General features: G+C 52.2%; 1 protein-coding gene across 1 annotated transcript in view; it reads right to left on the reverse strand.

The window, feature by feature from the left end:
- Positions 1-8,751: 8,751 nt before the first annotated feature.
- ELAVL1 (ELAV like RNA binding protein 1) overlaps positions 8,752-19,424 on the reverse strand; it is a 34,386-nt gene continuing 23,713 nt past the window's right edge. The window contains exons 4-6 of the mRNA XM_032626669.1: positions 17,933-18,086; positions 13,086-13,311; positions 8,752-10,300 (exon numbers count right to left, since the gene is read on the reverse strand). Coding sequence (XP_032482560.1) covers positions 9,976-10,300; positions 13,086-13,311; positions 17,933-18,086 — 705 coding nt within the window. The 3' untranslated portion in view covers positions 8,752-9,975. The remainder of the gene's footprint in view (positions 10,301-13,085; positions 13,312-17,932; positions 18,087-19,424) is intronic.

Raw genomic sequence — 19,424 nt, forward strand, 5'->3', positions numbered from 1 at the left:
GGGCAAGGGAGGATTCAAAGGGCCTGTAAAGGGGGAAGGTGAGGAAAGGGGTGCTATACACACATCGCGTCTTTAAATGGAAAATGTTTACAGGTTGCATCTTCGTGTGGCCAAAAGGGTTTAAAAAGAACTTGATATTTATTTTTTTGGCTGCGCTGCCAGTCGTCGCTGTGCGCGGGCTTCTCATTGCGGTGGCTTCTCTTGTTGCGGAGCACGGGCTCTAGGCGTGCGGGCTTCAGTACCTGTGGCATGTGGGTTCAGTAGTTGCGGCACGTAGGCTCAGTAGTTGTGGCACACGGGCTTAGTTGCTCCGCGTCATGTGGGATCTTCCCGGACCAGGGATCGAACCCGTGTCCCCTGCATTGGCAGGCGGATCCTTAACCACTGCGCCACCAGGGAAGCCCCGAACTTGATACCTTTTAATGTTCTTCTTCAGTCACGAAAGCAGATGAGTGAAATGCTTTAAGATTTTTAAAAATCACCCAAAACCCCCACAGGAGACCAAGCCTTTTGAAAAAGCATATTTAAGGCTTACACTTTTGGTTTTCTGTGGGTCCGGGGCCCCGATGCATCCACAATCAATGATCGTCCTCCTCCGCGCTCTAAGAAGCACGTTGATACCTCCATCTGGGTCACATCTCTTTGTAAGTTTCCCTTTACTCATTCACATTTTATTGTCACCTTGAAACGCTGCCCTGTGGTCCATTTGTTCCTTAGCCCCAGGCCTCCTGAGTCAGAGCACAGGCACCACCGCCAGATGCCCCGTGAAAACCCTTTAGTGGCGTTGCCCCCTCGCGCCCCGGCCCAGTCCACGAAGCCCGGGAGGTGGAGTTTATGCCGAAGAGCTGACATGAGAAGGGCAAGGCCACTCCCAGCAAGGGGAACAGCAAGGGCCAGGCCTGGCATCCGAGGAACACGGACCCCTTCACTGCGGGTGTGACCTCAGCATTCGAGGCCTCCACCGCCTTGACTTGTGAACCTTGAGATAGACACACCCAGGGAGTGCCCCGTCCCCGGGAAAGGCCTGCGTGCACATCTACGCCGTCTTTCAGGGTCTGCCTTGAGATTTCTGTGCAAGCACACACGCATGGCTCTCTGAGGGGCCCTGGGCTTTTGGTTGCCGTGCATCCTGTATGTCAGGTGAGACATGCCCATCAGGCCACTTCCCTGTTTTCCAGGCATGCGGCGATTTTATTGATGTGGATGTGCATTTGTCGGTCACAACTGGCTTTAGTTTCAGAGCCTCTGGATCCTAGGGTCTCTCCCGCGGGGCCCTGGTGGTCCTGGAGCTCCAGCCCCTGCACAGACGATGTCTGAGGACTCGCTCTGCCCCGCTCCTCGGTGCCGCCCCGGGGGCTGGCTGCGTGGCTTGGGTCGGGCAGGTGGGTGGTTTACACAGTTGATCCATCAAGCGTCTCCAAGAGGCCTCACTTGACAGAGAGAAGAGGGCATTCGTGCCTGTGCCTGCCCAGCCCCATCTCTTGTCCTGGGATCCCTCCAACCGGAAATGTCCCTTCAGCAGGGCCTGCCGCGAGCCCTGGTCCCTCTCCCCGACACCCACCCAGCGGCTCTCTGAGCTGCAGTTTCTTCCGGGACCCAGGCCCTCACACCGCAGGGCCCAGATGCCGCTGTGCTCTGACTCTTCAGGCCCTGCACCAAATCCTTCAACTCTGAGAAAACCAATCAGACGGAAGGCGGTCCTTGGAATGAAGGGAAAGGTGGAGTTTTTTTTTTTTTTTTTTTAATTAATTTACTTATTTTGGCTGCTCCGGGTCTTAGTTGCGGCATACGGACTCTTTTGTTTAAAATTTATTTATTTATCTTTGGCTGCGTTGGGTCTTTGTTGCTGCGCACGGGCTTGCTCTAGTTGCGGCGAGTGGGAACTACGCTTTGTTGCGGTGCACGGGCTTCTCATTGCGGTGTCTTCTCTTGTTGCAGAGCGCGGGCTCTAGGCGCGCGGGCTTCAGTAGTTGTGGCTCGTGGGCTCTAGAGTGCAGGCTCGGTAGTTGCGGCGCACAGGCTTAGTTGCTCCGTGGCATGAGGGATCTTCCCGGACCAGGGCTCAAACCCGGTCCCCTGCATTGGCAGGCAGATTCTTAACCACTGAACCACCAGGGAAGCCCGGCATGCGGACTCTTAGTTGCAGGCATGCATGCGGGATCTAGTTCCCCAACCAGGGATCAAACCCAGGCCCCCTGCACTGAGAGCACGGAGTCTTACCCACTGGACCACCAGGGAAGTCCCGGGAAGGTGGGTTTTGAGACTCCACAGTCTCCAGGAAGCCCAAAGAAAACCAGAAACCTCCTGAACAGAGAGGGTGGCAGGCCGTGGGAGTGGGACCCGTGCTTCCACAAGACCCCAAGCTCAGAGGGCCCCATGCCCCACGCTTGGTTTAACGCTTTGCGGTCACCGACTTGAAATTCTTGGTACTTTCTGAACCAGAGGTCCCTGCAAATTCTGTCCCAGTTCGGTGGAGTTTAGGAGAAGCCCTCGGGCTCTCAGAGGACACTGCCCCTGGAGGTCCAGGCGGGGTGGGGGGGTGGTGGTGGGTGGGAGCTGGCTGTGCACACACGACGCAGGGGCTCAAGAGAAATTCTCTCCCTCGCTTGCTCTGGGGTGACTGAAAGACCCCCGGGAGAGCTGGGGGTTGGGTCCAGGCCCCTGGCACGTGCCCACGGGCACCTGAGCCTCTCCCCACCCCTGTGCAGTTACACAGGCATAAGGTCTCACCTGTGGGAGGAGCCCTGCCCCGTCCAAACCCCTAACTTCCCATCCCTGACTGAACTCCAAAATGGACACATTCAGAGGCACAGAGCTACGGGGCAGGTCCAAACCCAGGATGCTCTGTATCAAACCAGTGAAAAAACCAAAAATCACCAGCACCAAACGGTGTCTGTTTTTCCAACTGGCTAAGCTTCAGGGCATCACCTTTAAATGAGTACGTGGGCAATACTAAGACCTCGCTCACAGTTCAGTGAAGTACTCTGTAAGGTGCACAGCACGCTAGTAGCTAACAGCGATCACCTCTCACCACCACCTCCTGGCTCCTCGGAACTTGCTCCCGCTCGGACGCCACGCCCCGGAGGGCCTCACACGCCCCGGCACGCCCACACGTGGGATGGGGGTCTTCGGTCTGTTCTTTTGGACCCCTGGGTGGGCAAAGCAAGGCGTGAACTGGGGAGAAATGCTCCCTGGCCAGCTTGAAGTTTGCTGCGGGACTTCCAGGCGGCTTCCCAGAGCCCGGGGCTGCCACTTGTCCAGGCTTGCAGGCCCACGTCACCACCATCTGTCCTGCTCTGAGTGGGCTCCAGGCCAGGGGCAGAGGGTAAGATCCACTGTGCTGTCCCTAGCACCCCCGACTCCACGGTAAAAAACACTCTCACAGCAGAACGGTCCTTCCTGTCACTAAACAGAAACCATGGTTCTCAGGGACAACACCAGTGTCTATGATTTTCTCCCTTCTCTTTAGGAAATCCTTTGCAATTGTGCTAGGAAAGTACTGAGGTGAAACAAACAAAAAGACCCAAAAGACAGGGACTTCCCTGGCGGCGCAGTGGCTAAGACTCTGCATTCCCAATGCAGGGGGCCCGGGTTTGATCCCTGGTCAGGGAACTAGATCCCATGTGAGTGCCGCAACTAAGACCCAACACAACCAAATAAATAAATAAATATTTTTAAAAAATATATCTTAAAAAAAAAAAAAGACCCAAAGCAAAGAGATGCAGGCATTAAGCCCTCAGAGTCTTAACCTTGCACGGAACCACGAAGACGGCACCCCCCACCCCCACCCCGGGCAGGCTGGCGGCAAGAGCCCCCCACCTCGCACGTGGACTCAGCCTCTCAGCTCTGAATCCTGGGGTGGGGGGAGTCGGAAGCTGTCCTGCGCACCAGACGTGGAGCTGGGGGCGGCAAGGCTTTGTGACAGCACACCCCCACTTACACCACTGGCTTCTCAGAGGGGGTCCCTGGAGCATCGGCATCACTTGGGAGTTGGTTAGGTTAGCAGTGCAGAGTCTCGGGCTCAGCCCAGAACTGCTGAATCCGGATCTGCTTTTGAACAAGGCCCCTGGGGGAGGGGGACGCACACTCTGGTCTGTGATGCGCAGGCAAGGGCTGACGCCCAGACCCCTTCTCCTCAGTGCAGTAGGTGTAGACGGCGCCTGCGGAGCTGCCTGGAGGTCCCAGGACACCCCTGGAGCCACCTCCAGCTGGAGCCCAGCCGCCTTCCCCAGGTGGTGCCCGCCTGCCCCTCTGCCAGGGACTCGGGCTGGGTATTCTGAGGGACCTCAACACAGAACCACAAGACACACACACAGAGGAGAAAGAAAATCCAGTGACTTCAGGAGAGGCCCTGTAGTGCCGCTGGGGAAGCACGTCCGCGGGTTTAGCTGAGCCCACTGGGTGCCGGGGGGGTTCCTGCTCTCTCTGCCAACCCTAGTCTCTCTCCTTGGATGCGTCTTGGCTTCAGAGTGGCTGTGGTGTGGTACCTACTTGATCTGTTTTCCTTTCCACAAGAATCCTATGGGCTGGGCGTTATGGACCCCATTTCACAGCCGGGGAGACTGAGGCTCGGAGAGAGTCAGGGGCTTGCCTGCGGTGCACACTGGGGAGGCGGCAGAGTCACGATTCAAACCGAAAACTCCGACCCTAAGACTCTTATGCTCCGTCCTGCCTCTTGGTGAGTTCGAACTCACCTTCCGTCACCCGAGGAGATTAGTGTCAGAAGACATTTGGAATGGCCAGGGGCTCAGGTGTGGGGAGCAGACAGACAGGCAACACTCAGGGACAAGACAGGAGGCCCAGGAACCTTTGAACCTGGATAAGAGGGGTCCCTGGGTCTCCAGGGGGAGGGGGCTGATTTGTGAGTGCGTCCAGGGGGGAGGCCAGCATCTGGGCAGGGGCAGAGGGAGGTGGGAGAGCCAGTCACAGGGCGTGTCCTGGTGCCTTCCTCTCCGTCCTCCAGGCTGGGCTGTCTGAGGGCTCTCTCCTTCCCCACGTGGGTCAAGGCCACGGCCTGGCACAGAGCCTGGCGAGGGGCAGCCCACGCTCACCTAGGAAGGAGCAAGTCACCTGTGGCCCTGGCTGGCGCGTCACTCGGCGATGGCTGCTTACGAGTCACACACCATCACCCCTACACCACCGTGTCTCAACGATCCCACTTCATTTATTACCAAAATATCACAGAGGTCCAGTCATAGTTAACATACAGCGTTTAACACAAACCTGATACCTGTGAAAAGAACTAAGTATTCGGACAATCGAGTCGTTTGGAACCGTAACGCCCCAAACCGTTATCACTCCGTACTCCAAAAATACACTTTTGAGAGCTTTGGAAACTGAATTAAAATGTCTACACAGCTATGAACAATTGTTTAATAAAACTTTTTCATGTTTCCATTACATGTAAATATATCAATTTGGCATCTCTATAAAAACTCTGAAAATGGTGCAAAAGTTTCATTCTCTTTGAGAAAGCCATTGACAAAAAATATTCACACTTCACTAAAATTTTGAAAAATGGTCTTCTTTCAAAGCTTCTTTATTAATCTGAAATCTTCTGGATTATCAAAATCTAGGTTTGCTTTTTCCTCCTAAAACACTAAAGAACATTTATTCACAAGGATAAAAAGGCAAACTCGGGGAGATGGAAAACTGAGAAGGACTTTTTTTTTCTTCTGAAAAGCAAAAAAAAAAAAAAAAAAAAGCCACAAAAAAAAAAAGCAAAAAAAAAAAAAAAAAAAAAAAAAAGAAGGCTAGTTACATAAGCATGCCCCAAAGAACACAATGGGATTCATTTTATTGTTGACTTTTGGACAGCAGTGTCATACTTTATTGAAAACAAACCCATGTAAAAACAAAGTTAAAATGAAAAATGGTACCTGAAAAATAAATTATTTTATATAAAACAAATCAATAACTTAAAACACACTAATATACAAAAGGTCTACCCATCTACTGCACAACATGGGAACCAGCTGGGAAAGTGCCCCCCAGAGCAAATCACTGTAAACGGAACGTTACATGGTAAAGAGGTGGCCCCAACCAACAGACAAGCCTTCTCTCCTGGTGGAGGTGAAACAGTCCTACCGAGTCGCAGCAAACCACCGGTCAGCCTATCTTCGGTCCTCATGGGGACTTACAAGGAGTCATTTATTTACTTATTTAAACTACCAAGCGGAAAACTGAACTCTGTCACCAAAAGGTTGTGGAAAAATACAATCGTTAGAAGCCAGAGTCCAATCAAAAGGTGTGGAAATGTGAACCCTGCCGGGGGCCCTACCGCTAGCTACTGTAGGACTGTCCATTCTCGATGCCGCTCAACGGAAAGCACGTGGGGCTTCGGGTGGGGGCCGGGCCTGGGAATCTGATGAGCAGCAGGTGTTTTCCTGAGGAGCTGCCTCAGGGCCCAGGAGGTACCACGGGTCCTGGGAAGATGGGAAGGATTCCAGATGGAGGGTTTGGGGGTTATGGGGAAGACAGGCCCCCAGCAGCTTATTCTCACTCTCTGTGATCCAACCCAGGATGGGTGCGGAAAGCACAGAGAAGTCCGGTCAGGCTGAATCGGATGGGAAATGGGGCAGCTGGGAGACGTGAACTCTGATTTTCAAGGCCAACAGCGACTGGGGTCAGTCCATGGCCCTAGTCTGGAGGCAAACCAGCGATAAGTTATTGCCAGTGTCTTGGGATTCATCTGTCTGCCTGACCCGGCAGGGCTCCCCTCGAGCTGCCAGCTCCCGAAGGGCCGACTCCCTAAGCAGCGCGGTTCAGACCCTGGGTTTCCAGCACTAACACCAAGTGCAGACTCTCGGAGGTTAAGGCAGCTGCCCTTGGCAAGGGAAAGACTCACCTTTCGGGGGACAAAGAAGGTGAAAGCCACCCGGCGCCACCTGCCCACGGGCTGAGCCCAGCTCCTCCGTTATTCTGGCAAGAGGGTGGCCGTGGTGGCCGGGGGAATCACAGTCACAGGACGCGTGACCAGAGGCACAGCCAGTGCAGAAAACCACAGCTTGCCATATCACATCGAAAAGCTAAAAAGAAAGGCAGCGCCACGGGGTAATAAACAATGGATAACTCAACTGGAACCAGGTTCACAAATCTGGAGCTGCTTAGTGAACAACTCTGAGGGGAAGTTACATAGGCCAAAAGAGAATTCAATCGATTCAATCAAAAGAGAATTCTTTGGTATTTATGTACCAAACCAAAGTTTCAATAAATTAACATCATCTACTCTTAACTTTTTCATCAAAATTCCCAAATAAAAGGAGAGCACTCATTTTACGAAATACAAATAAGATTGATCTATGTAAAAAAAAAAAAACACAACGTTTTTTTTAACACAGTTTCTTTTGGATTGTAACTTTTAAAAAAATGGCATCTTCCTTTTGCAAACAGGCCTAGAGAGAAGATGTAATGAACTTTTTGGACACAGGGCCAGCATCTGGCACTTCCATGGGAGTGACAATTACTTTTCAGGAGTAAAACATGTCAAAGGCAAAATCCTCCCGCACGCTCACAGATTAAAACTCCCGAAGAAGCACATTGGGGTTTTCAGCCAGAAGGATGTTCAAAGAGTGGGGACCACGTAAAACGAGAATTTTACTGAGAAACTTCAGGCAGCTCTCAAAGGTCCGTATGCGCTTCACATTTCCTGTTCGTCTGTGCCAGCACCAGGATAATCAGTGTGGTTCCAATAAAATAGAGGGGAGGAAATCAGCTGCGGTGCTGGCTGTGAGCCCGTCACTTCGCAGTTTAGGCCTCTGACAGAATTCTCGTAGGAAATGGAACACTAGTGCAGGCTGGCAGGATGGTGTGTCAGCGAGGAGACTCAAGGGTCACTCTCAGGACTGGGAAGCTCATCTTCACTGAGATGTTGGCCCGAGGCTAGCACAACCTACACGGCATATTTTTCCAGGAAAACATCCCAGTCCCGGGGTGCAGAGCGCTCTGGGGCACACGCAGCAGGGACCCTCTTTGCATCAAATCTGGGCAAACGGGCCTTGGTTCCAGGAAGAGGCACGCAAGCTAGCTTTGACTTAGAATCTGGAAAATTCTGCTGCAGAGAGGAGGCCCTCCATGGCACTTGGCCAACTTATAAGACAAGGCTTCAACGTATGAACTTGGCCCTTTGTGGGAGAAGAAGAGGGCAACATGGGAAATTCAGGAGGATCACGCAAGCAGCTGGCAGCCCCTCAGTGAAGTATGAGGGAAGCAGTGCGGGGTCGGGGGGGGCGGGCAGCCTCAAATGGTCCAGGGGTTGCTCAGAACACAGACCCGCTCTGGAGAACGCTGTGCCTACTGCCCAATGTCTTCCACTTAAATAAATAGATAGATAGATAAATAAATAATGTCGCAATTTCATGACATCAATAACTAAAAAGCAGCTTATTGTTACATGTTTCAGTCTCGTGTCAAGGTTAAAAACTGCTGGTACTAAGTTATTGTGTTTTTGATTCTCTTGCACACTGGTTATTTATAAAAATCAGATCACGCTCCTGAGGGGTTGCCCGGAGATCGGGCCCTGCCTATTCACTTCTCAGGCCCTCTCTTAGACTCTCCCTGCCGGCTCCCCATTTAAAAAAAACACCATCTGTGATGGCACAATCCTAACGTCACAGATTTGTAAATGCTTTGTCTTGAGGCAAGTATGTTTGTTTCTTAAGATCTTATAAATCCTCCCTGAATGCTGGGCTGTCTGTACCTTACCTAGCCAAAAAGAAAGAAAAGGTAAAATAAAAAACAAAACAAAATTCGAGCAAAACAAAATCAAATTTAATGGTCTTAAATGCAAAAGTAAAAACAAACGAAAAACACAAAAAAGCAAAAGAAAATTAACAGAACAGAACAACCCAAAATGTCAAGGCAGTTATGAAGAGAACTTTGAAGGTTAATCTTTAAAACTACAAATCAAAGGGTTATTTTCTTTTTTTCTTTTTTTTTTTTTGTTAATAGGTAACTGGCAGGAAGTAAGTACTTTTCTGCTGAGTGTTCATAGGAAAGCAAAGTTTCAAAACAAAATCCGACTAAAATAGAAAAAAGCCTAGCGCTCACGAGAAGGGATGCGAGAAATACAATGCTCAAATGTTTCTGTGTCATTAAAAAATAGAGCTATTTTACGCACTGGGGCCATGTTCAATGCTCTTGAAAACTGGAGAGATGATTGTGAACAACAGTATCTGATGTGTGGAGGCACCATGCATGCAATGTGTGGACAGGAATCGGGATGTCAGAGGAGCAACACGTCTTCAGGCGTGCCTGGAGCTGAGATCTGACTCTGGAATATACTGGAGTTTCCCTGAAACTCTTTGGTCCGTTCCCATTGGCGCCTGGGCTTAGGAAACCCACTCGTGTCCTTGGCAGAGCCTGGCCCGGCCTGGTGTGTGGCCCCCCTCCCCGCTTGCGGCCCACGGCAGACGGGCCCGCTGCCACTGCCGGGGCCAATCGGCTGAGTGAGCAGGAGGTGGCAATGGGACCTGCTTGGGAAAGCAATTTCCTGTCAACCAAAGCAGAAATCGCTTAAAATGTTGAAGCGGTTGAGAAACGCACACAAGGCATCTGTCTAACATCTTTAGTTTAAAAACTAAAACTAAAAGGTCATTTCTTTTTGTTTGTTTGTTTCTATCCAGTTTGTGGAGACATCGAATGAAACGCGTGTTAGACAGTCTCAGAAGTTAAAGCATGCTTCAGTTTCACCACCATCCCGAAGGACTGGTTAGTCAATGCAGTCTACTTAGATTTCTGTTTAATATATATTTTAAAGGAAATAACTTAAGAAACTTAAAATTGGTCTAACATTGTGGGATTTCAAACATTTGAACATGTCGGTTGCATCCCAGAGTATAAAAACCTTTTCACTTCTCATTTAGACTAAGACAAACACTTGTGAAAATTGGCGCAAAATGAGTTGTACACTAACAAAAAAGTTTCAACTTCTTCACTCTTAATTATCTATTCCGTACAAAAAAAAGCATGAGCGAGTTATTTGTGGGACTTGTTGGTTTTGAAGGAAACCTGTAAGATTTTGTCCCCCAGGCGGTAGCCGTTCAGACTTGCTATGGCCATCGCGGCTTCTTCATAGTTTGTCATGGTCACAAAACCAAAGCCTTTGCACTTGTTGGTGTTGAAGTCGCGAATCACTTTCACATTGGTAACTGCACCAAAGGGGCCAAACATCTGCCAGAGGATTCCCTCATCGGCATCTTGACCAAGGTTGTAGATGAAGATGCACCAGCCCGAAGAAGCGTTGCCTGGGACATTGACACCAGAAAGCCCACTCATGTGATCTACACCCATAGGGGAGAACCTAGCAAACAGAGAGCACAGCATTCAGGTCAAGGTCAGTGCAGGCCAGCGAGCTGCACGCAGCCCACGTGAGGCGCTCGGGCTGACACACCCACTCAGTCAAAATCAGGACTTTTCAACTGAGAGGAACTCAATATGGGGGCAGAGGGAGGGCACGGGCTCCCTGCTCTGTAGGGAGTCGACTCTGAGGAGAGACGTCTGCTGCCTGCAGGGGGTCAGGCCTCAGAGCAACGGCCTCTAGTGGCCTCTGACCAGCCGCTCCCTCCACCCCTCCCACCTTGGTAGGGTGGTCCTGTTGAGTCACACCCGTACTTCCCACATTTTAAGTGATGGAAGCTTCTCCACATCCTCTGAGGTGCTGTTACACCCCCAGCTCTCCCTGGAGGAAACCATTCCTCATTCTGTGTCTGTGTCTGTATGTGTGTTTGCGGGGGTATGGTGGGGGTGGGGAGAGGGCTGAATTTTTTTCTTTTCTTTCTCTGAATTTTATACCCCAATCCCACCCACATCAGCACCCTCACTCTCCGAGGGTTCACGTCCGAGCGGTGCCTACATATAGCACACTCCCGTGAAGGGCCACTGCCGGCAGGGCAAAGCTCCGGACACCCTTCCGCTGCTGGCTCTTAACAGCCCAGAAGGGCCAGGGCTGTGAACTGTAAGTCCACCAAGCTTTACCAAAAATGTGGAGCCCCTTTCTAAAGCACAACTTTTAGTCACATCAAAAATAAGCCTTCTACAGGTCGTGGGCAATAAGGATTAAGGAAGATGACAAGATTGTTACTGAAGCCACGTGGCCCTTGAGATGTTTCACAAGCTCAAAAGTAACTGTTGGAGGATCAATTTAAGAATATTTGAGCACGATACAGCATCTCTGAAGCCACACAATGCAACTGGCGAAGTATTACCTGCTCCAAAATAAAATCAGGTTCGAGTTGTGGGTCTGATCCAGGGGTGAGTGGGGGTGCCTTCAAGTGTCACTAAACAGATTCACGCACTCAGCACACGTGGGAGAAGAGTGGCCAGCCCTCGAGGTGCAGACCACTGACACAACGGTGATCGCTGATGCAGGTACAGAAGAATCAAGGCACACTGTGGGCCATGGTTTTGAATTTGCGAGAATAATTTTAAACAGCCCGTACCAAATGTCTGAATTGGTTAGATGACTCGGGAGGCTTGTTAGTGGTGAGACCACAGTATCACTGAAATGGGGGTGGGAAAAGGCACCCAAGTATCTGTATGAGCTGCTTCTCAGTGAGAAATGGAAAGACATTCTGACTTTTAGAAGGACCTCCTTTTCTCCAAGTTTCGTAGGACACGGCGGACCCGTTATCACAGTTAACTAATTCCTGAGATAGATGTTATACTGAAAATAATCGGAGGTAATATTTTACTGTCTTTTATTGACATGATTCTCATTCTTATTCATTCTTGTGAGTTTTCTCCTGCTAGTTGGAGCTGATCTGTTTCATCTCAACTGTCATGAAACCCACCCCCATTCTTTCCTCTGATGGTACAAGAGGAGAACTGACTCTTCATTGACTTGGGGACTTTTCCCAACGTGATAAGAACGGACTGCAAACCCTCTCCTCTTCTGGGTCTTCTTTCTTCTCCTTCTTATCTTAGTCGGCCTTCTGGTGGCGAAACTTCCCGCCCGCCCCTTCCTTCCGTCCATCTCTGGAGGTCACGGTCCCTCTCCTGCCTGGCCCCTTCTGCACCTCCCATTTCTCCTTTCTCTTCTCCTCCAAGCTTCCTGGTTTTCCAGAGTTCCTGGGTAACTCACTGAACTTGGCTATCTATACATCCCACCCGATCACCAGTGAGGCCGACCGTGCTGACGTTCAAAACTGGATTTAGCTCACTTCTGTCCAAAGACGCTTCCCCTGCTTTGCCTTTAAAGAAGAGCCAACGAAGGAAGGCCAGCTTTGGAACCTGAGCTGAGTTGAGAACACTGGATTACTGGACTGTGAAAATAAGACCTTGAAAAACAGCATTTGTGGAAATGAGCGGGGTGTTACCCAACCTCACTGCTTAAAACAAAAGACGGGAACCCCGAAAAGTCGCAGATAGAAATCCTTAACATACCTGAGATTAGCCCTCATGCCACTTCTCAAAACTGGGAGAAGTGGGATCTCAGCTGTTCGTGAGGCAGTAACACACCTGATTTGAGTCCAAGTTACTGACTCTACTTGTCTCTGTTCTGCTAGATCCTGGCGACTAGAATCATTTTATATGGAAAGACTAAGGAAGGTGGGAAAACAGTTTACCTCTAGGATGCGGCTTTTAAACAGAAGGCATATAATAATATTTCGACACCAAATGACTCCACAAGGTAGGTGTATGAGAAAGGTTTGCCTTAGGGCTGCTGATCAAATGTCTAAAACCTGTTTAAAACGCTGGAAGAACGGCTCTTGCCTAAGCACCCCTAAAGCTGCATCTTTTCTCTCCCAGATACGGGATGATCTTTTAAACTCATGGGTCTACTCACATATCACTAGAAACTGCGGGCTGCAGCGCTATGCACTCACCCTCCTGGGAGCTGGTTGGAGCTGCACTACCTTTTTCATTCTAGTTAAAGGCAACACTTGGATGGAAATAAACAGCTTCCATACAGATACCTTTCTGATGCAGGTAGGGGACATGGAGACATGAAATGGCCGTGAGCGCGACTTTCTGATGTGATCAGCCCAGAGGTTTCCACTGCACATAGTCACCCAACCAGCAGGGCTCCGCGCAGCCAGAAGGGGCCCGAGTGGCCGTGGTGGGAAGAGCGCGTCCTCCTGACCCACCTGAATCTCTGCGCCTGGTGATGAACGGGGCCTCCGAACCGCCTAGCTGGCGAGTGGTACAGCTGGGAGAGCAGCGCCACGTTTTTGTTCTGGTTGGGATTGGCTGCAAACTTCACTGTAATGGGCTCGGAGGAACCTGGGGGTTTATGACCATTGAAACTGGTAATTGCCTCTTCTGCTTCCGACCGTTTGTCAAACCGGATAAACGCAACCCCTCTGGACAAACCTTTTTAACAAACCAACAAAAATGGAGTTAGGGGAAAAACTGCAAGGATTTTTAAAACTGAAAAGCAAAAGTCAAGTCAGTCAGGCTACTGTGGTTCAAAACTGGATGCTTGGTTAATGAGATAAACAAAAATTAAACCTAAATATGGAAACATGAACAAATTAAAAAAAACAAACAACAACTAATAAAAGATTAAGGTTTCAGACTTTCTTCTGAGTTGAAGCAACGACTCCATAGCCTCAGTGCCAAAAGATACTTTGGTGAAAGGAGTCTCAAATAAGACACCCCAGACCTCTTTCTTAAAAGAAGTCACATTAGAAGAGATTATGACCTCCATCACCATCGCAATGCCAGGTGCCCACTGTAGTGTGGGTGCACGGTGTGCTGAGGGGTAGGTGGGTGACAAGGAATTGTCCCTGGGCTCCGGGAGCTCCCTCCCATGGCCTTCCTGGCCATCTGGCCACATACCCCAGCTGGGCCTTTGCAGCATGTCGCCTCCTGGGCTGGCCTGACCGAATCCCTGTTTGCTTGGTGCCTGGCTCAGCCTCCTGCATCCCTCAAGGGCGTGGGATCCTAGTAACCAAGCTGAACCCTGATGACTCTTTCCTGCCACCAACACCTCACTCACCTCTTGGATTCCACTGTAAGGTCCTGGGACCTCCTGTGGGCCGCAAATTGCCCTCAGAATCAAGTAAGGCCATGCATTCTTTTCCCAGAAAACTGCCAACAATGGTGCTGCCACACCCACCCACAGACTCCCCAGCAGCTGAAGAGTCCCCGTCTTGCGCCCGTTCATCGCCGCCTCAAGCTGCCTTGGGAGAACACCTTCTCTTGCCACGTGGACTGAGCCACCAAAGGCAAGTCCTGGGCCTGCTGTAACCCCACCCTCGACAGAGCAAGGACATGGCCCGGGACCAGGCTACCTGAGTCCCAGGCCCAACTGCTGAAGGCAGGGTCAGCGTAGTCTGGCACAAGTGTGGGGCCTGAACAAACCAGATGGGAGGGGCTCAGTCACCCTCTAGCCCCATGATGGGGGCCCTCGTCCCTTGAAGAACTCGAGGAATGGAGTGGGGCTGAGGTGAGGGAATGTGGAGCCGTGGAAGAAAACTGGCTCCTTCTCCTGGGGAGAAGAAACAGGGGTCAAGTGTGAAGGTCGAAGTGTACTGGTGACGGCCGAGGGCCAGCCTGGGGATGACGGGCCTGGGCTGGAGGCACAGTGTGCCCTGGTAGGGGAGGCTGAGTCAGACAGCCGTAAGACACAATTTCTCCTCTAGACAAAGGCCTTTAGCATGTGGTGAGTGACGACCATCAGAGCAGAAGAGCCCAGGGCCTCGGGCCACCGGCTAAGTGAGCGTGAGGAACGTCCCCCAGTCAGCTCCCACATCCCGGCACCTTTCCTCGCCATCTCCCGCAGGGTCCCACCTATCGTCCCCACGATGGGCAACAAGGCGTGGGTATCCCCAGCTGGCCCCAAGGCCGCGGAGGGGCCTGGGAGATTCGGGCACACCAGGCTGGTGCGGAGATGACAAGTGTCACTGCAAGGCGCAGTCGTCCCCTTGGGGCCTAGAATCCCAAGCTCTGTCCTCACTTGCATGCAACACCGTGGGCCCCCTGTGAACAAGCAGACAGTAGTCAGGGGCCCTCGGGCAGGGGCTCTTTCTTTACAACAGGAGCGTCCTGTGGATGCCCTCCGCCACGTCCTAAAGCACACACCCCAACTCTCCAACTGGGAAACTCTCCCTTCTTGGGCACCCCCAGCACAGCGGCTCCTCATGGCCTCAGGGCTGCCCCTGCATTGGTTCCATCACTATTTAAGTATAAATTTAAAATTGACACAGCCAGAGATGCTCACTGAATTTGTGAGATCAGACCCAGCAATTCACACGTGTGCCAGGAAAATTCTAGAGCCTGAGCCCACTTTAAAATTTCGGTTCAGAAGGAACACCTGAAAACATGTACTTGGCATACACTGTTTTTATTTACTCTTAAACGGCACGAACGACAGCTTAGACAGATGGGAACCCGAACGAAATCTAACTGCAGGCAAATCCCACTGGAAGCTGTGGTTGGCTGGCTGCTACAGAAAGCTGTCTGCAGGATACGGTTCCACTCTATTTATAAAGACCTTGCAATCAAGCAGACAGAGTGTGTACGCGCAAGTGTGGTTTCCCTGTTTGGTTTTGCAAAATGACTATCAAATGAAAACTGCCTGAGTGAAATGAAGAAAACCTGAGAAAGAGAGAGAATGTTACTTAAAGTGAGGGAATATAAACTCACTCAATGACTGGATGAATGTATACTTTTTGAAGATGACTGTGGATTTTTTTTTTCCTATAGCGTTTTTAGGATTAAGAGCAGAGACCAATAAATGGCACGATCTCCAGATGAGTCAACTATGAAGTTCACAATTAAAATGTATAAAGAAGCAAAGGCATTCTCTGAAAAAGTTCTGTCAGCTCAGCAGATTAAGGTTTTTTAAGAGAGCTTCTGTTTCTTTAAAAAGCACGTCATATGAAGGACACTTGACACACAAACTTGCTTGCCCCGCTATTCTCTGCCCCAGCAGCCGGGGCTCCACGGGGTCCCAGCAGAGGAGCCCTGCATGGTGGCCTCCTCTGGAGCAGAGGGAAAGAAGGGGAGCCCACAGTCCCGGGGGCTCACCTTTCTACTCTCCAATTCGACATGCGGCCTAGGGGAGGGCTGTGGAGAGGGAGGAGCCCTGGGGGCTCCCTCGCGGCTTCCATCCCCCCGCCCTCGCAAAGCTCCTGAACACAGACAGAGGTGTGGGGTAGGGACCCTGTCCCCTCGCCTAAGTGGCAGAAGCTGGTGGGGAGGCCTGAGGGCACAACCCTGAGGTGCCCCCAAACTCTAGGAGACACCAGCTTTGCAGAGGGAAAGGAGGCAAAGTCCCAGCAGAGGGGTGAGGGAACTGTCTGCAGGAGACCTCCCTCAGGATGATGCAGACAAAAGCTACGTGGCAGGGGGTGCGTTCTCGAGGTGGGTGGACTCCAACTTGAGAGCTGGGCCCTGCTCAGCGGTGCTGGGCTGGACAGAGACAAGCAGAGGCACAGCAGTCCATACAGGATCAGGAAAAGCAGGGCCACGGAGGCAGAATACGGGCCAGCACCGTCACCCCCGCCAGGTCTCCAGGTGGCCCACTCAGGCACTTCTGTGCAGGTGGGGCTGGGGATAAATACATGTGCTGACCAGCCGATGGGATCACTCTCTCAACTGGCATTTGAAGATAAGTAAGGGGAACTTTAGGGACCACGGGAAGCTCTTCTGGCACAGAACAGGAGTTTACACCAAGTACACAGCATCTTTACCTCACGCCCATCCCCCGGCCCGGAGCCGAGGGGCAGAAAGAAGGAGGCCGGGTGGGTGGAGTCTATATCCCTCCAGCAGAGCCTGGGGTCCAGAAGCCCCTTCTCCTCCTCAGGCCCCTGGGAGACTCGAGCTGTCCACTCGTCTCCAGGCCGGGCCCCAGCCCAGGACTGCAGCCTGGGCAGCAGGTAGGGCCAGCCCATGCCAAAACGAGCTTCCACAGCTGGGACAGGACAAGGGAGTGCAGGTGACAAGACTGTGGGCCCCAGAGCACACAGCTTAGGGGGGATGTGGGAAAACACGCATGCACCTCCACCCCCATCTGTCATGGGCCAGGATACCCTGCCCACCTGCTCTCTGTGTGGCCCTGCAGCCTCCCGGGGGAGGTCACCTCAGAGCCACGACTGCTCTGGCCCGACCACCCAGTGTGTGTCTGACTACCTCAGCCAAGGGGGTGGTGAACACGCTCTGTGCTGGAAGAACATAAAAACCAACCGCAGACAATTCCACTGGCTTCGCTGAGCTCCCTGAGCAGTAATCTTTTTTGCTAGTTGGTCAGTAAATTCCCACTCCTGCTGAGAACAGAGATGAAGGGACCTAAAGCAGGGTGGCCTGAGTTCGCTGCTCCCCAGACGGAGCCACACACAGGGCTGGGCGGGGCCGGCCCGACCCCAGTGGGGCAGGTGGCTGCAGTGAGGGGCTGCTTCCAGGGTATGCAGGGCTCAGCTTGGCGGTGCCTTACTGCTTTATGCAAAGCCCATCGCCCAAGCTGCTCGTGTCCTGAACTGAGACGACCTGAGAGGGGCTGGCAAAGTGGCCAGGATTGCCTGTGAGAGGAAGTCACTGCCTTTGAGCTCTGAGCTTTGAATGTGCTACCCGAGGTGGGAGCGGCATCCAAGTCATGAAGACTGAAGAAGAGCTCCTCAGAAACAGTCACCCTTGGAGCTCTGGGGTAATGAAAGGTGGGGACTCTGGACCTCAGCTAAAGACTGTCTCACGCAGCACACCACTGCCTGCAGTAAGAACGGCAACATTCGTAGTCCAGGCTAGGACGTGTGGGTGCCTGTAGAAAGTGCCAGAATCTCTTGGTGTTTTCACCATAATAGGCCTAAGCTTTTATGTCAGGGCTGCTTTTATGCCACTTAACCTCCCAGCCTCATTAAACAAAAGCCAACGTCTTCTCATTTTGATTCTGTCCTCATTAGTGGAATAACTAATGACAGCGATCTGTCTTCCCTAGGAGACCCAGCCCCTGCCTGGAGGAAAACCTCGCCGTATCCTGGGCCACCCGCCGTACCTGTGGTCTGATCCACGAGGACCCGGGAGTTGATGATCCGCCCGAACCGAGAGAACATGTCCTCCACATCCTTCTGGGTCATGTTCCTAGGAAGCCCGCTGATGTACAAGTTGGCATCTTTGATGACCTCTGAGCTCGGGCGAGCGTACGACACCTTGAAAACAAAACCGCTCACTGGCATTAGGGCAGATGTGTGGCCAAAGCATCGAGGGAGGGTGTTAAATTTTCAGGTGAGAAAAAGCCAACCCTATGGAAGGAGGTCACCTGCAGCAGCCCGTGCTGGCAGCTCCCCATGGGCCAGGCAAGGGCCCTCACACACCCTGATGACATCATCCTTGTTTCACAGTCGAGAGTCTGAGGGTCCATGGCTGTTCGGGGGCAGGGCAGGGAGCCAACCCCGGCTGCCTGTGCTCCTACCGTGGCCTCAGGCCTCTCTGGACAATGAGCAGGGCTGGAAAGGGGACCTGGTCCTGCCTGTAAGGAGCCCAGGGGACAGCGGGCTGGGTGCTCTGGGACCGTGACACCCACCTGACAACAGGCAAGCTCGCCATGGGAGCCCAGAAGGGGCCCGAGTGCTGGGGGGTACACGCATATTAAATGACCCCATGCTTTTTAGGCTTATGTTCTGCAAAGCTGAAGAAAGGCTAAAGGGAGCCTGTGCAGTGGTTTAGATAAAAGGGTGCGTGCGTGTGGGGCTGGTAGCAAGGAAAGGGTCTCTGGCGCTCTCCCAGGTTGGGGCGACAGCTGGGTGGACCCTGCCAGCCAAGGGGGGCAGCACGAGGGCAAGACGACAGGTGTGTTCTCACCACAACACTCAGGCCTGCCAGGAAGGGCAAGGGTGTAACTCTACATGCTAAGACCACACACTCACATACACACACCCACCCCTTCATTCATGTGCTCGTTGACTCTCAAACATGTGAGGTGCACCTGGGACATTCCAGAAAAGGAGAAGACAGACGCCACCTTTGCCTGCAAAGCAGAATGCAGTCTAGCGGGAGAGACGGCAGATGGAAGGAGAAACAGCGTGGCGTGGTCAGAGCCCAACTCCACCCGAAAAGGAGCTGGGCTCATGGAGGTGAGTGTCAGAGGAGAGTGGAATAGAAGTGATGCTGATCAGAAGGATGCCCCAGGGTACCGGGTCCCGTCAGGGGCTGGTGGCCTCCACAGAGCAGTACTGTACAAGCTGACATTCCCTGAAAGCTTCCCTGCACTGCAGCCAGGCCTAAGGCACTCTGGGGACACTTTGGGGCCACCCGATGGTTTGTTCACGACCTGGGGCAGAGGCAGCACTGTCCCCAAGAGGCCACCTTGGCCCCTGGGGCCTCCCCAGGGCCTCCCAGGTAGGCGTGGCCACGCTCCTTGACTACCAGGAAGGACGTTGGCCCCACTTCTGGGCCTCCACTTTCCGGATCTACGTCAACCAGCCTCACAGAACACCCCACTCAGACTCCTGCCAGAGGGGGTCACTCCAACCGTCTGCTGTCCAATT

Source organism: Phocoena sinus, chromosome 3, assembly GCF_008692025.1.
Source record: "Phocoena sinus isolate mPhoSin1 chromosome 3, mPhoSin1.pri, whole genome shotgun sequence".
Lineage (NCBI taxonomy): Eukaryota > Metazoa > Chordata > Mammalia > Artiodactyla > Phocoenidae > Phocoena > Phocoena sinus.